The sequence below is a fragment of the Phocoena sinus genome, chromosome 11 (genome assembly GCF_008692025.1).
Source record: "Phocoena sinus isolate mPhoSin1 chromosome 11, mPhoSin1.pri, whole genome shotgun sequence".
Lineage (NCBI taxonomy): Eukaryota > Metazoa > Chordata > Mammalia > Artiodactyla > Phocoenidae > Phocoena > Phocoena sinus.
Window position 1 is genome coordinate 4431110 of NC_045773.1, and position 15903 is coordinate 4447012.

Genomic DNA, 15903 nt, shown 5'->3' on the forward strand with positions numbered 1-15903 from the left:
TGACAAAGGCTCACTTTCAAAGGCATTTAAATTATTTTGAACTCTTTCTTTGGTGTCTCAAAGTAAAAAGGGAAAGATTAATGACTCCAAAGGAGGTATTGTTCACAGGTTCCTATCTGATAGACAGTTTACCTACCTGTTTTAAGTAGCCCATTTCCTTCCCTATTAAAAAATAATGACTGGTTTTTCCACCTTGCCTTTTTTATCTTAAAAAAAGGGTCAAATTTCAGAGCACTTATAAGAGGCAGAGGAAAAAAAGCACTTAAAAAGGAAACTCAGACAAAATCCTACCAGTAATCTGTTTCCTGCAGCCAAAATCAGTTGGGTTCCGTCGGGCTTAAATGCAAGGTCATATACACTAAACGGGAGACAAGACAAGACAAAAGGACAATTAGGAACCAAAATGATGAGGTCTGCTAATAGCTGGGAAAGCAAACTTTATTTCCATTACGAAGCACTGATTGTGTCTGAGGGAGAAAAATAATAGCTAAGAATTGCATTTGGTTGCAAATTCCATTCAACTACCACATCTTCAATCACAATTCACTTGGCAGTTAGCTGTTGTGTCCCAATTTCCACCTGTCCAGAAGCCAGACGACAGACATGATTCAAAGAGTAAACAGTGGAGGGCACTACCTCATCTAATAATACCATGAAGGCTACACAAACTGAGAGAACGTGTGAGGGCTAGCAAATCCACAGGTCTCTGAAAAAGTTGGTCATTTATTAAAATATCATTACTGGACTTCCCTGGTGGTCCAGTGGTTAAGACTCCACGCTTCCAATGCAGGGGGCACGGGTTCGATCCCTGGGTGGGGAAGTTCCACATGCCGTGAGGCACAGGCGGAAAAAAAAAAAAAACATTACTCTTTCCAATTAATCAGATACTTACCAAGTGCCTCTTAGGTGCTAGGAGCTAAGAGATACAAGATGAGTAAATCGCAGACCCTCCCTGCCCTCAAGGAAATTACCATCCTGAGGAAAGGTGATGGATGCTCAGACATCCACAAAGAATCACATCATCAATTGTAAAGCACACGTTTTTTTCACATTTGAACATTTCTAATTTGGGGATGTGTCTTATAATTGATGATGTGTCAGTTTAACTGGCAGCATTTTTTGCTTTCTTAGTCGTATGTAAAATAATGATATTTTACAATCAGTGACCTCTTAGACTGGATGAAATATAGAATAATACTGTGATAGAGGCTTTAGGAGACACATTAAAGCATATATTGTAGGACTCCAAGGAGTGGACACAGTGTTCTGATTTGGAGAAAACAATATGTGAAAAAGGTAGGGCTTCTGAGACATGCAGGAGGAGACTGGGTAGGTGCAGCATTTCAGGCACAGAAAACAGAACAAGCAAAGACAAGACAGTGGGAATAGCAAATGTCTAAATAACCTAATTTGACTGAAACATTTGGCTATGTGCAAGGCAACAGGGAGCAATAAGGCTGGAAAAAACAGGCTGGAGCCGTATTACAAAGATTCTCAAATGCCCCCAGGCAGAGGGTTTCATTAGTTCAGGTGACCCTAGTAAGAATGTGTCAGACAGCACTGCCAAGATGGCCTATTGTAAAAGCTGAGCATGGGATAAATTAACCTGGCACCTGTGAGTGATCGAAAAATATACACCCTGGAGTATTCCCTGGCGGTCCAGGGGTTAAGACTCCACAATTTCATTGCCGAAGGCGCGGGCTTGATCCCTGGTCAGGGAAATAAGATCCCAAAAGCCACGCGCGGTGCGGCCAAAAAAAAAAACCACACCCTGGTAACTACTTGGAGCATTTACCACAAACACCCAATGCTGAGCTCTTCAAATGCATTATTTTATTCTGTCCTCACAAGCATTCTATGAGGTAAGAATTACTACTCAATTTTGTGGTTGAGGACACCACAGTTCAGAGAGGTCAAGTATCTTGCCCAACATCACACAGCAAGTGAAAGGGCCAGAATTTTAACTCAGGTCTGACTTTACAGTCTGTGCTATATGGCCTTCCACTCTCCTGAATCACTGTCAAGTATAACAAATCTATGCCACCCTCAATACTTTAACAACAGTGACTAATATTTATTAAGCACATTTATTTACGTGTGCAAAGTACAGTTTAAATGCTTTACATGTATTAACTCACTTAATTTTCACAACAACCTTATATCTGTTTTACAGATGAGAAAACTAAGGCACAGAGAAGTTAACTAACTTGCCTGAAAATAAACTGCTACTGAGTAGAGGTGGAGCCAGAATTCAAGCACAAGCAGTCTGACTCTGCAGCCCAAGCTCTAACCACTATGCTTGTGGCCTCCATTATAATTATTATTTGCATATGCCATAGTTGACAAAATAATTAGCAAGAGTCTCCATGTTTCATCAGCAGGAAAAAAAAAAAGTGTTATCATCTACTCAAGGCATCACACATAGAATTCAGAGTTCTTATATAGGCTCCATTGACCTCAGAAGCTTCCTTTAATAAAAATAATTCTTCACATATACTCAAGAGTTAAGAGTTGTTGAAGAGGGTAAATTTACATGATCTCATTTGACCTTATGCTAACATAATGCCTCAGACAGGCCAGGCATTATTGGCCCATTTTTACTGATGAGGAAACTGAAGTACACAGGCGAGTCATCTGTCTGCTGTCATACAGCTGGCTGATGGAGAAGCTGGAACACAGCGATTGCTACCCCTCTCCAGTTGGGCATCCCTCGTGATAGAAGCAAACACAAACCCCGAGTCCTTCAGCTTCCTTGCTGTTATGTGGTAACAGACCTGAGCCTTCCCGTCTCTCAGGCTTTCTTTCTCAGAACCTAGGGGACGACGTACTGGGTGCGTTTCACACTCTGCGGAGAAGCAGGGCGGGAGAGGGGAAAGCCGGGGGAGCTGGGGCCAGAAGGGCTGACCTCCGGCCTGAGCTGTGGTCCTCACCTACACAGCAAGGCTAGGGAGCTGCCCTCCCGCCTCGCAGGGTACACAAGCACCACCTCCTGTGGGGAGCTGGTGAGGCACGAGGTTTGGGAGGGGTCTGCACCTCTCTTCCACAGTCATCTTGGTCGTGTGGCTTCCTTCCTGCCTTGTACATATCTGAGCCCATCAAAGTGGTTCCCGTGTGGCTTCTTCTTCACTAGGATCATTTTGGGCTGAATTATTAGCAAATCATTTCTGAGCATCTCACTTGAGCCAAGTCTTTAGCTACCTTCCTTTCAGATGTGAAAATTCATTTTCTCTGCATTTCTTGAAGTTTGCTTTTCTAAAGTATAACATACACATCTGATTTACCCCAATCCAAATTCTTATTGTACTTAGAATCTGTACAGTTCAACTTAAGAGTTATATAATCTTCTGTATTTACACTGTTTCAGATACTATCTTATCCCCTTAATTACAGTCATATGCAATTTCAGGGTAATGACCCTATTTTAGACATTTGTGGACCCACAGTACATGGCATTGTCCTAGACACAAAATGAGTATAACTGACAAACTGACGAGATTTTTATCTTGAACCCCTTGGGCTTTAATTACATCATAAGACCACAGAAACTTTCCCAAACTATTGGGAAAGACCCTAGACCCTGTCATATAGCCCAAGTCCCCTACCAGGGCAGGAACTCCCTATTGATGGATCCAGCCTCTGCTTGAACACTTCCAGGGCTGGGGAGCTTACCCGTCTGCAGACAGTACAGTAGGATGGCTCTCTCTCCCCACCTGCCCCCTTTTAAGAAAAACGGACATTGTCAGATTCCATTGCAGAGAGACAGAGGGTGGGTCCTGCAAACTGTCCTCTACCAACCCTGTGCCCACCCCACTGTCAACTGAAGTCTCAAGGTGCCTCTCCAAATCCTGCACAACCTGATCCAGCCCCCACTAACTTGATTTGAATCTTAAACAAATTGTTACCTCATTAAGTCTCAGTTTCTTCATCTATAAATGGGGTAACAATTCCAACCTCAAAGGCTGCTGTGGAGATTAAACAAGATAAGGCATGTAAACAGTCTGGCCCACAGCTGCTGTGGATGAGGGGCAGAGCAGATGGCAGCCTGCCTGGAATAAGGCATCATGGTTGAGAAGAATCTAGAGCACTGCTTTGAAGGGAGAAAAGAAGGAGCTCAGAGAAGAATAAGAGAACATTTGGGAAGGGCCTTTGGACAGGAAAATGGAGTTTACAGCTGAACTGAAAAGCATAAATTTAAATCTTAGCAAAAGGGGAAGGGTGGGCCAGGGGAAGGACCACCTAATTAAGTGTACAATCTGACATGGAAGGTAATGGGGAGTCACTCTGGGTTGATGAGAGATGGAGTAACGGATCACACAGCAACAGGACTCAAAAAAGAGAATTCCTGCTGCTACGCGAAGGTTAGACGGAAGCAAAAGGGCAGACCAGCAGGCGGAGCTGTTTCAGTGTGGAGGAAGAATCTTTGACATCTGGGATTTTGGAGTTCTACTACTTATTTTTATAGTTTTTTGGTTTGTCTCATTCTGGGCTATCAACTTGCATATGTAGCTGCCATCAGTATTGCTGGTCTCTAGAACCCCTAAAGCCCCTACACTAGAATAGCTGTAATGGGCCAAAACCCAAATAACCAATCTTCATTCATCACTCATTCACTCACCTCTTCATTCATTCATGAATACCTCTGTCCATGAAATAATCACAACAACGACTGTCTAGGCTCTAGAATAAGCCTTGGAAACGAGTAAGACATAGCCATTGCTTTTAAGGGGTTTATAGACTTCTGGGATCAACAGTTTCCCATAAACTCTTGCACTAAGCAGACTCTTAAGTACCACAAAAGAAGAATGAACGAAATCCTATGCCAGGGGGTGAAAACTGGGAGCCAATCAGGCTATATTTGGCCAGCAAACGTTTTGTTTGGCCCATATGGTATTTTATTTTGTATATATATATATTACAGATTAGGTGCCAACATTTAAAAATTAGGACATTTCACATAAAAACCCAGATCCCTGGTTTCTGGTGAAAACAGGAAGCTCTGAGCCACGCTGGGCCAAATTCCTGCAGGGTGGTAACTAGGAGAAGCAGAGCAGCTGTTGTCCTTTTCAGTCAGAGCATGCGCTCTCCAGTTTGCCACAGTCCTTGCCACTTCTCAGTATCTGACAGCAAAATCAAATGCTCAGCTGCTAGCTATCGGTAGCTTGTGCTATGAATACTTTTATAACAGTTAAGAGAAAAGTAAAAAAAAAAGTTTTTTTTTTTTACTCAAATCTCTATTAAAAGTAGAAGTGAAAGATACAGTTGTAGGGCTATACGTTTCAAGAAAAGTGCCGTATAGAAAAGAAGAATACTCCTAGGGAAAACAAACAATTCCTTGTGTTCAAGATGCAAATAAACATCTTGCATTTACTTTGCCTGCCTGATTCCTGCAGGCATTTGAGTCTGCAGCCTCTGTAACACCAGGAATAATTAATGCAGTGGCTAAGAGCATTGGCTCTGGAGTGAGGAAGAAAGCTGGCTCCACCACTTACTCACTGTGTGACCCTGGCAAATTATTTACCCACTCTGTGCTTCAGTCGCCTCATAAGTAAAACAGAAATAAGTATAGTACCTATGTCAGGTACTGTTGTGAGGTGACAATGAGATAAAAGATATGAAGTTCTTAGCCAGTGCCTGGTACAAAGTAAGCATTAGCTATTACTGGTGCAGAGTACAAAGAGAGCGACCATCTCCAAAGAGAGGCTTAAGGACGTTTAGGATTTCACTGTGAAGAGATGAAGGCCTCACACAGAGAGGCCAAAGAAAAGACAGAGAGGGAATGGCTCTGTTCCAGTAGCCAAAGCAGAGGCTTCACAATGAAGCTGAAAAGATCATGTAGGAAGTTTTGAAAGTCAGGCTGAGGAGAAGTGCCCAATAAGTCAGTATGCCCCCAAATGTGTTGTTATATGACGCATTTGGGGGATAAAAATGGAATAGGACATTAAACAACGGTGAATCATAAAGTGAGAAAGTCATTCTCTTTCGATACTCTTTCAAACCTTCTAACAAAACACAGGAGAAAGTCTTGCTTTGATGCTATTCAACTCAAGCACCTCTCCAACCACACTTGCTAAATCTCTAGCTCTAGAGACACTACACCTGAGGCTCAGAGGTTCCCTAGCAACAGTATCTAGCTACAACTTGTTAACGCCGTTTTGTTTCTCCCTGCTTTTAAGTTCTACAGTTATTTTACATTTACAGCAATTGCTACTGGTTTTCATACACGGTGTAATAAAGTTTCCCTGTAGAATGTAAAAGCATGTTTAAAGGAAAATAAGTGGGACAAGTTAGAGAAAAGGTTAAGTAAACAAGAGTATAGGTAATACGCGGAAGTGGCATAAGTTGTGAAGATGGAAAACAATGATGAGCCCAGGATGGATTTTGAGTAAAGGAACGACAAGATTAGACTGTGATTACGTGTAAAGCCGCCTCCACAGGCCACTACCTCACGCGTGGTACATCCCCTTGTTCCCTCTCCAGGCCTCAGTTTCTCCATTCGCAAAGCGGTGGGAAGGCGACCCTGCAGTCGCCCAGAGCCGGGACTCAGGGCCCTCAGCCCAGCCCGCAGGCCCGTTACCCTTGGCAACCACCAGGGTTCACGCCATAGCGCCCGCCATCCCCGCTGGGGCTCAGCCCCCCGCTCCTCCCGGACTGCCCCGCTCCTCACCACTGCTCGGCTTTATCTCTCCACGTCAACACGGCCCTCATAGCGGTTTCCCTCACGCCTCGGGCCCCTCCTCCCTGCCTCAGCAACAGGCCTAACTCCTCGAGCCACTTTGTCTCCCGGCGCTACCCCGGCAACGCACATGCGCAGTGAGCTACGCGCGAGGCAGAGAGCTCCGAGTCCGCATGTCTACAAGGGAGGGCTAGAAAGAAGGAACGGGAGGCTGGCTAGAAGGCCTCCTCATATCTAGGACGCGCGCGATTGGTCGGAATGGGTAGGGGGCGGTGCGTCTTCCTCGACAAAGGACTTGATTGGCTGAGCCGTGGAAATGGCGGCTGTGGTCGAGGGGGGCGGCCGGAAAGCGGCTGAGCAGTCGCACAGATTTTCACTGCCTTCATGTTTTGGTTCCATCCTAGAGCTCCGAGCTGAAGAAGTGTTCGCCTCTTACTCCGATCCACACCCAGAGCGACGAACCCTCTCGGCCTATTATTGCAGCCGGAGCCCGCTTGAGGGACACGTCTGGGATGGAGAGTCCGAGCCTGGGGGACCGCGGAGCTGCCCCCTCGGTCATCGCCAACCAGCGCCTAGTCCCCGACCGGCCGTGTGACCTCCGGCAAGTTATTGTCCCCTTCGGGCCTCAGTTTCACCACCTGTAAAATGGGAGCGGGGGAGTAGAAGGTGGGTGGGCATTTCTTACCTAGGGTGGATGGACACTTGGAGGCCGGCAGGGTTAGTTCCTGCGAACAAGGGCTGGAATACTGAGTACTTTTGTATGTGCGGTGTGGGGCTAAGATGATTTACCTACTTTTTTTTCCCCCCAAAAAACATGTGATTCTCAGAACTACCGTGAAAGAGGTATTACCTCCTTTTTACAGATGGAGAAAGAGACTTCGACAGGTTAAGTAACTTGCTCTTGGACCCCATAGGTAGTAAATGGCAGAGCTGGGATTTGAACCCAGTCTGTTGATTTTAAAGTTCGTGCTGTTTTCACCAGGATTCAGTTTCCTTATCGCCAAAATTGTGAACGGTATAATTTCTTAAGATCCACCTAGATCCCCCAAATTATTTAACCCCATATTGCATCAGAAGACTTTGATTCTAATTCTAGTTAGTCACTGGCTCATGCTTTGTTTCCCTATTTGTAGAAAAGAAGTTGGTTAGACATCTCTAGAGACTCATCCAACTTTGAAAATGTAAATATGATTAAGTGATTAGGATACACTCTACTGAAGTTTTTCAACAATAGTAGAGGGGGAGAAGTATTAGACCAAGATTTAGTAGACCTAGGTCCTGGAATCAGTTCTGCAAATAACTTAATCTTCCTGTCACTCAATTTTATCAATAAAATGAGAGTAATCCTTATCCTACCTACCTCAGAAGGTTATTGGATCAAGAATGAAAGAGAGTTTGAAAATTCTTTATCAAGTGTTCTTTACCTTTTAGAGGATTACAACCTCTGATGAAAGTAATAGACACTGTCCCCCCACCGCCCCCAAAATGCACATATATATAAAAATTTTACCTCACTTATTTCGGGGGGAGGACGGTGTCTCACTGACTCATTTAAGCTGTTCTGTTGATCCCCGGGTTAAGAGCTCAGCTATTGGTTCATGATTTTAAACTTATGCCAAGTGTCACCAGAAATCTCTATAATAGAGCTATTCAATGATTAACAACAAAAAAAAATTTTTCTAGCAAGTAGCTTGAGCTTTTCATTGTGCAGAGATTTCCAACTCTTTTTAACCAAGTTGGAGGACAGGAAGATATTGGAGAGGAGGAAGATACTCATAGCATGACTGAGGCATACTGATTTTAATCTCTCGCATAGTCCAAATAGTCCATGTGGTTCCTTCTCTGTTATTTAATAAGCAGAGTCTAATTAATTTTAAATGAGCTAATCACTTGGTGTTTGTTTTTTTTTCAGGGAGGAAGGTGTTGCTTTGGGATCAGAAAGAGTGGGAGAAGATGAGAAACAAATGGTGATAAAAAGCAGCAGTGAGTGTAATCCCTCGCTACAACAAGAACCCATTGCTTCTGCTCAATTTGGTGGTAGCGCAATGACAGAGTGCCATAAGTCTGTACCATGTGGATGGGAAAGAGTTGTGAAGCAAAGGTTATCTGGGAAAACAGCAGGAAGATATGACGTATATTTCATCAGGTGAGCATGCAAGATGGTAAAGATAGCACAGCCAAATAATTTTGTCTAGACAGGTGGTAGGAAAGCATAGCAGGAGTTTTGGCTTTTTTCTGTTTTTACCATAAAACCATTACAGATTCTATTCCTTCACTGTCACTGGTTACTTACATCAGGTGATTTGGGGACAAATACTTACATTTTCTCCTACTGTGAATGGCTACTGGTAAGGTTGCACTTAAGCTATATTTGTAAAATTATGTTCTGTTGTCATAGAGGAGACTATTTTAAAGTATCACTTGATCACTTTTTTTAATTTTAAATGACAAATGCCCGTGGCAAAGTTTGGAAATTATTAATAAAAAATCCGAAATGTGGTCCAGGTTTTTTTTAAAGTCACTTTTATTAACTAGCAATAAATTTTCTTTAATATCATTTTCTAGCCCACAGGGACTGAAGTTCCGATCCAAAAGTTCACTTGCTAATTATCTTCACAAAAGTGGAGAGACTTCTCTTAAGCCAGAAGATTTTGATTTTACTGTACTTCATAAAAGGAGCATCAAGTCAGGATGTAAAGACCAAAGCATGGCAGCTCTGCCATCCCAGCTGCAAAACGAAAGTAGCAATTCAAACCGGAGCCTCAGGACACGAAGCAGGTGGAAAAAAGATGTGGTTTCTTTGCCAGGTGCTAGTTTGGAATTGCAAGACAGCAGAGGACTCTCTAACTTTACTTCCATTCGTTGGCTTTTGAAAGAAGATGGTGGTGTTAATGATGCTGACTCCAGAAAGGTTAGAAAGTCCAAAAGAAAGGTGACTGTTTTGAAAGGGATTCAAATTGAGAAAACTGAAACAGGGTGCCGGAGGAGTCTTCCAGATCCTGTTCAAAGTAGTAGAAAAAGAGCATCTGTGTATAATAAGGCAGCAGATGCTGAAAGTGAACCTCTTGCACAAGAAAGTCAGCTTGAGAGAACTTGCTGCGTCTCTGATGCCAGAGCGAGCGACAAGACCCTCACTGTGACCAGTGAAGAGGAGAGGCTTGGTAAAGAAAAATCATTGTGTTCAGGATCAGATTTTGAACAGACCACTTCTGGCATCATAAACAAATTACGTTCAACCGAAGGAGCAGGACACAACAAGAAGTGTGAGGGTACCTTTTTAGAATCTGAGGAAATAAGAACCGAAGTAGAAGTTGGGGAAAGGAAGGAGCATTTGCATATTGACATTTCAAAAGGCGGCTCTGAAATGGACAACAGCTCACAAACGGAGAAAGACTCTACTTCTGCGAAAATATTCCAAGGTATTCAGTGCACTAAAGTGCTGTTAAACATGTGATGAGGATTTTGCACTTCATGCCTGTACCCAGTTAGCATGTGGGAATAGAATGAAGAAGTAGGGCCAAATATCAGATACATTCTACCAGTTGGTCCTAGTGCCTTGGGTAACTGATATTTAAGCCCTTTTGTACGGCAAAGAATCAGCTGGCTACTGCCCCCAACAGAGGGCAATTGTGCCATTAACCGTTGCCACCATCCTGGTACAACACCTGGGACTCTCCTCCACAGTGCTCTCCCTTCTTCCCTTTTTTCCAGCCAATAATCTTACAACTTTAGGGGAAATAAAAAGGTTTCACTTGTGAAAAGATTTGGGGAAGACTCCTTTTATACATAAACTGGTTGAGAATAGTCAGTATCTTCTCTTTGCACCCCTCCTGTTACTTATTACTGATGTGTGACTTCCAATTTAATTTTGTATATATCATAGTCATTTTTATCTTCTATTGTAATGCTTCTCTAAAATGCTTTAGCGCTCTAAGTAATTCAAAACTGTAATCACATAGTTCATCTATTGTTTGTAATATGCTCTTAATACAGAGTTCAGAGCTTAGCACTTTTGCCTTTATAATACCTCAGTGAATAAGAGATAAAAGAAAGGAGACCTTTGACCAACCCTATATTAGTTATTCATTATGCCATTATGGTATAATGAATAACTCCTTTAAAGAAGAATAGTAATTTTACTTAAAGTCCTATGGGGAGCCAGCATGGACAGATTAGTAGAGCAGGTGGTTAGAGTTGGTTCCTGCTCTTGGTCCCACTCATGATTTTATTATGTCTTTGCTGTGCCTGGAATTTCTCTACCTTGAACAGAAGATGACCACGTACACCTAGGAACTGCATAAAAATTCTCCAATGTGTCCTTTAAAGACCTTGAGCTTCCTAAAGCCTTGAGGTTTATGTAGATTTATTGCTAGTAAAATGGGCAAATAAAATATCAGAAACATCCTTTTGTGACTAAAATGGAAGTATCCTAGTCATCCTATGCATAAAGAAGTCTAGTTCTCAACATAAGTACGTTTACTGTAGGTAATAGGTATCCAATGGAGTAGTAAAGACTTTCCAAGGGCCTTAGTTAGAAATTGCCACGTAAATTGAGCTTAGTCTCCTAGTAATAAAGGGGGCTAGTCAGTAATTATCTATAGGAACCCACAGAAGAAATTATCAGGTAGGTAGTAAGAGCAGTTTCCTTTGTTCTGACTCTTTTTTACTTTCCACTGGGCTTTGCCTATTCAAACTAGAATAGCAAAAAACACTAGACTGATTATCTGGAGACGTGGATACTTGTCCCAATCTATAGTCAATCCCACTATTGTTTTCAGATAGTTGCTTAATTTCTAAGCCTTAGAGTCTTCATCTGGAAAACACAGGTAATAACCCTCACCAGTCCTGTTTTTCTCATCATGAATATTGTAAAATGAGAAGTGAAAAAGATGGCTTCACGCTAGACAAATGCAAGGTATTATTAACTGACATTCAAATTTAGAGGGTATGGCTATGGGGAGTATTAAATGCGATGATTTTAGAAACTTGAAAGCCTAATAACTGTGGTCAAAGAGTCTTTGTTAAATTAAACTTCCCAGTAGATAGTGGCTTTAGGTGTTCTAAGGTCCAAATCTTAGGCTTTCCTGCAGGTTCTGTTTTATCTGTATCCTTTTCTTTGTTTGTTTTTTGGTTTTTGGTGTGTTTTTTTTTTGCGGTACGCGGGCCTCTCACTGTTGTGGCCTCTCCCGCTGCGGAGCACAGGCTCCGGACGCGCAGGCTCAGCGGCCATGGCTCACGGGCCTAGCTGCTCCTCGGCATGTGGGATCTTCCCGGACCGGGGCACAAAACCGTGTCCCCTGCATCGGCAGGCGGACTCTCAACTACTGCGCCATCAGGGAAGCCCTGTTTTTTGTTTTTTTTAGTAAAAGTATTCACTGCAGAATATTTGGAAAATATGGAAAATTAAAAGAAAAGAAAAACTAGCAACAACCATTATACCATTATGCCATTTTGGTTTATTCTAATCTCTATCACATTTTTTCTTTTTTTGTTAAATTGGGATCATATGTTGAATATTGCTTTTATCACTTAAAAATTAATGACATGGGAAAAATTCATGATGTAGTCTCAAAATTTTAATAGCCACATTGTACAAATGTCATAATTTAAAATATTCTATATTATTTCCAATTTTTCAATGTAGTGAACTCTGAACAAAAATCATAGAGAACTAGTATAACAGTGGTTAAAGGCATGGACTCAGGAACCAGACTGCCTGGATTAGAATTTCAGCTCTTGACACTTACTAGCTGTGGGACCTTGGGCAAGTTACCTAGCATCTCTGTACCTCAATTTCCTTATTTGTAAAGTGGAGACAAAATAGTACCTACCTTGCTCGTAGGTCATTAGTAGGATTAAACTGGTTAATTTTTGTGAAGTGCTTAGAATAGTGCTAAACTGAACGTTTTATAGTAGTGGTGTGTTGTTGTTGTTATTTGCAGCCCTGAATATTTCTTTAGGCTAAACCATAGATTCTGTAAACAATGTTCATTCACTCTTTCCTTTTCAGAAGACGCCATCCCACAGACACAAATAGAAAAAAGGAAAACAAGCCTGTATTTTTCCAGCAAATATAACAAAGAAGGTATCCCTTTTCCAATCAGAAAACCAGACTTTAAACCTATTTCAAGTGTTCCCCTCTAATACAGTGTGTTTGTTTAGTTCTTAGTCCCCCACGACGCAAGGCCTTTAAGAAGTGGACACCTCCTCGGTCACCTTTTAATCTTATCCAAGAAACACTTTTCCATGATCCATGGAAGCTCCTCATTGCAACTATATTCCTCAACCGGACCTCAGGTTTGTGGATTCTTTGAATCTTTGTCTTAGTAGAGACAGTGTGATGAGGAGAATTGATCAGGAAACCTGGTCTCAAGTTTGATTTTGAACTCAGGTAAGGCCTTCTTCTTTCAGTCAGTCCTCAAACTCTTCACCTATAGACTAGATGACATCCAACAGCTTTTTTAGCATTAAAGAGCAGATTTTCATTTATGTTCTACTTCCAAATTACTTTTAGTCATCAATGAAAATCCGTTACTTAACCTTCCTCCTCTCTGTGTCATGTATAAAAGCATTTCTTTTTCATTGGGTGCTTTCTTTAATGTCGCTGGCACCTTATGTTCTGTATGCTTTTACACTAGTTATATGATGATCTGATTATTTAAAAACCAATATCATACAAGGCCAGGTTTTGGCATAATTTGGACAGTTAACCAAATTGGTTGATGGTGTTGGGTTTTGACTCTGAGAGTGGTTGCTGATTTAGGTGATGTCTTCTCATCAGGGGTTTAAAAAGAAAGAAAGAAAAAACGTCTCTATGTGAGATTTCTAGATAAAGAAGTACGTGAGCCTAAAATCAGCCCATCAGGAGGCTGGCAGTCACGTAGTTACTTTTACTTCCCAGGCAAAATGGCAATCCCTGTGCTTTGGCAGTTTCTGGAGAAGTATCCTTCAGCTGAGGTAGCGAGAACTGCAAACTGGAGAGATGTTTCAGAACTTCTTAAACCTCTTGGTCTCTACGATCTTCGAGCAAAAACCATTATCAAGTTCTCAGGTACTTTCCCATATACCCAAAGGGAAAAGCATAAATTGTGCCTATTTAAGAGAGCCACACCTTACACTTTAATGTCCTCAGTTGCGACATTAAGAGAGGTCATTTGGCTCAAGCACTGAAGGCATTTGAACACAGTTCGTTTGCCCCAAAGTGCAGTCTCCCGCTGACCCAGGGTCAGGGTAAATCTTTGCGCAGCACCAGGTCAGGCCGTGTGGGCAGGATTAGAGGAAGAAGTCAGTGAAGCAGAAAGTCCAGTTGACCTCAGGGACATTACCCCTGTCTCGTTAGGTCAGCACAATACAATAACGGTTAGTCAGTGGCAGACAAGCAGGTCAGACGGGGGCGGTGGCTGCAGGAATTCAGAAGAAAGCAGCCACAAGTGAGGCTGTTAGGAGAGACTCTTTCCCGTCCCTTTCTGTTGTTCCTCCTTTCCAGGGAAGGTGTTTTTTTCCTAGAGGCTGACCTGATATGTGGGTGTTGTATTCTCAGATGAATATCTGACAAAGCAGTGGAGGTATCCAATTGAGCTTCATGGGATTGGCAAATATGGCAACGACTCTTACCGAATCTTTTGTGTCAATGAGTGGAAGCAGGTAAGGCCCGTCTCCGGCACATCTTGTCTCTGAGGTAAAGTAAGTCCACCGTTATGGTTAGAACTATTTCTTGGACACACGTGCCATTACAGTCACAACCAGCTTTGTTCCAAGCTTGAGGGGCAGTAGTGGCTTGGGGTTATTGACAGCAGGAGAGGGTCCATAGATTTCCCCAAGTCCACAAAGACTCCCTGGTCTCTGACTGACCTCCACTGGTTTGCCACTTCTAGCCCTGTTCCTGTCATTTCCATTCACGTACTGTCTCTAGGCCTAATGTGGTTTTCCTCCTGTCACAGTCTACTCGCCTTCAAAAGCACACCACTGAAGGGAAGCAGGCAGGTGCAGGATTGGAGGGCATGCTTGTCGGGTTTCTTCTAGTGGTCTCAGACTATTTTTGTGGTACATGGGTCCTACTTCGGCTGCCCATTCTTTTGAGTATGCCCAGCCCACGGGCATCTGGGTGGCATCCTGGCAGCTGATAGGCACTGCCACATAGCCTGTACACTGCCCTCTTAGTCTGTGACTTGCCCTAAAGCATTTAGCTGGGAGGTCTGGCCAAGCCCATCCCTGCTTCACCATTTATTGTGACCTGAGCAGTCCATGTAACTCTCAGGGTCTGTAAGCTCCTGGAAAATGGCATATTAATACTTGACTCATGTTATCACCACCCTCCACACTGAGTCCCAGTGAAGATCAGTACCAAATTGGAAAGTACTTTGTAGACTGTAAAGGATTGCTTTGATGTAAGCTATAATTTTAACCATTCATGAATCTCATTAGGGTAAAGGTTATCATTTTCAGGTATATTATCATAAGGTACTGTTCCCCCACCCTATCTTTAAAAAGCCAATTTAAAAAATGTATTTCTGACTAACTTAGATAAGGCCTGTGTCTACTAATGTGTTGTATTTCTTCCAGGTACACCCTGAAGACCACAAGTTAAATAAATATCATGACTGGCTTTGGGAAAATCACGAAAAATTAAGTCTATCTTAAAACTCTTTGACGTTTTCAAGCTTGTTTTTATGCATTGCTTTGCACTTTGATTCTTAAAAGCTCCACTAAGCACAACCGCCTTTCCAGGTGTATAGATTCTAATCAGCCCAACTAGAAACCTAATGCGTGTCTTCTTAATGTGGGTACCACCGGAAGATCTTTGCTACTGAATGTGCTACGACATGTTCTGAGATTTTTTTTAAAAATAAATTGTTATTTGACAACAATCTTGAAAATGTATATGACTTTTCCAATAATGAAATGTGATTTGAAGTTTAAAAAAACTTTCCTCAGTTATTAATAATATGAAGCAAATTTCTATCAACCTTGCTTGAGGGAGGATTAGACCTCCTGTTGTCCTTCTATAGAGAATGATATGACACAATTGTTACATGAAGAAGCAAAGAGTTTTCAGCCACACATGTCAGAAAAGATATGATAGGGTAAATTAGGCAGTTAATTAAGAAAGTATTTTTATTAAAAAACACTAACCTCCAAAGAAAAATAAGATTATTTTGTCATTCTGTGTCCTTGATGACTGTCTGCTGGCTTTTAGGAGTTGGAGATTTGACCATTTGATAACCTAATGT

The 15903-nt window shown here is 42.2% G+C and overlaps 2 protein-coding genes across 10 annotated transcripts in view; one reads left to right on the plus strand and one right to left on the minus strand.

The window, feature by feature from the left end:
• IFT122 (intraflagellar transport 122) overlaps positions 1-6854 on the minus strand; it is a 77676-nt gene extending 70822 nt beyond the window's left edge. For all 8 annotated transcript variants that reach the window (XR_004352116.1, XM_032648099.1, XM_032648095.1 and 5 more), the window contains exons 1-2: positions 6665-6854; positions 292-358 (exon numbers count right to left, since the gene is read on the minus strand). Coding sequence is in view for 7 of the 8 variants with exons in the window: in XM_032648099.1 (XP_032503990.1) it covers positions 292-358; positions 6665-6705 (108 nt within the window). In the remaining variant the exon portion in view is untranslated. The remainder of the gene's footprint in view (positions 1-291; positions 359-6664) is intronic.
• Positions 6855-6990: 136 nt separating this feature from the next.
• On the plus strand, positions 6991-15542 carry MBD4 (methyl-CpG binding domain 4, DNA glycosylase). Of its 2 annotated transcripts, none has more exons than XM_032650156.1 (8): positions 6991-7274; positions 8586-8819; positions 9239-10092; positions 12684-12758; positions 12836-12970; positions 13575-13724; positions 14214-14317; positions 15236-15542. In XM_032650156.1, exons 1-8 carry the CDS (start codon positions 7186-7188, stop codon positions 15311-15313), a joined length of 1719 nt encoding a protein of 572 aa, XP_032506047.1. In that variant the 5' UTR covers positions 6991-7185; the 3' UTR covers positions 15314-15542. The 2 variants fall into 2 exon arrangements, with proteins under 2 accessions (XP_032506047.1, XP_032506046.1); XM_032650155.1 differs by having other exon boundaries at positions 7226-7339; positions 15236-15540.
• The last annotated feature ends 361 nt before the right edge of the window (positions 15543-15903 follow it).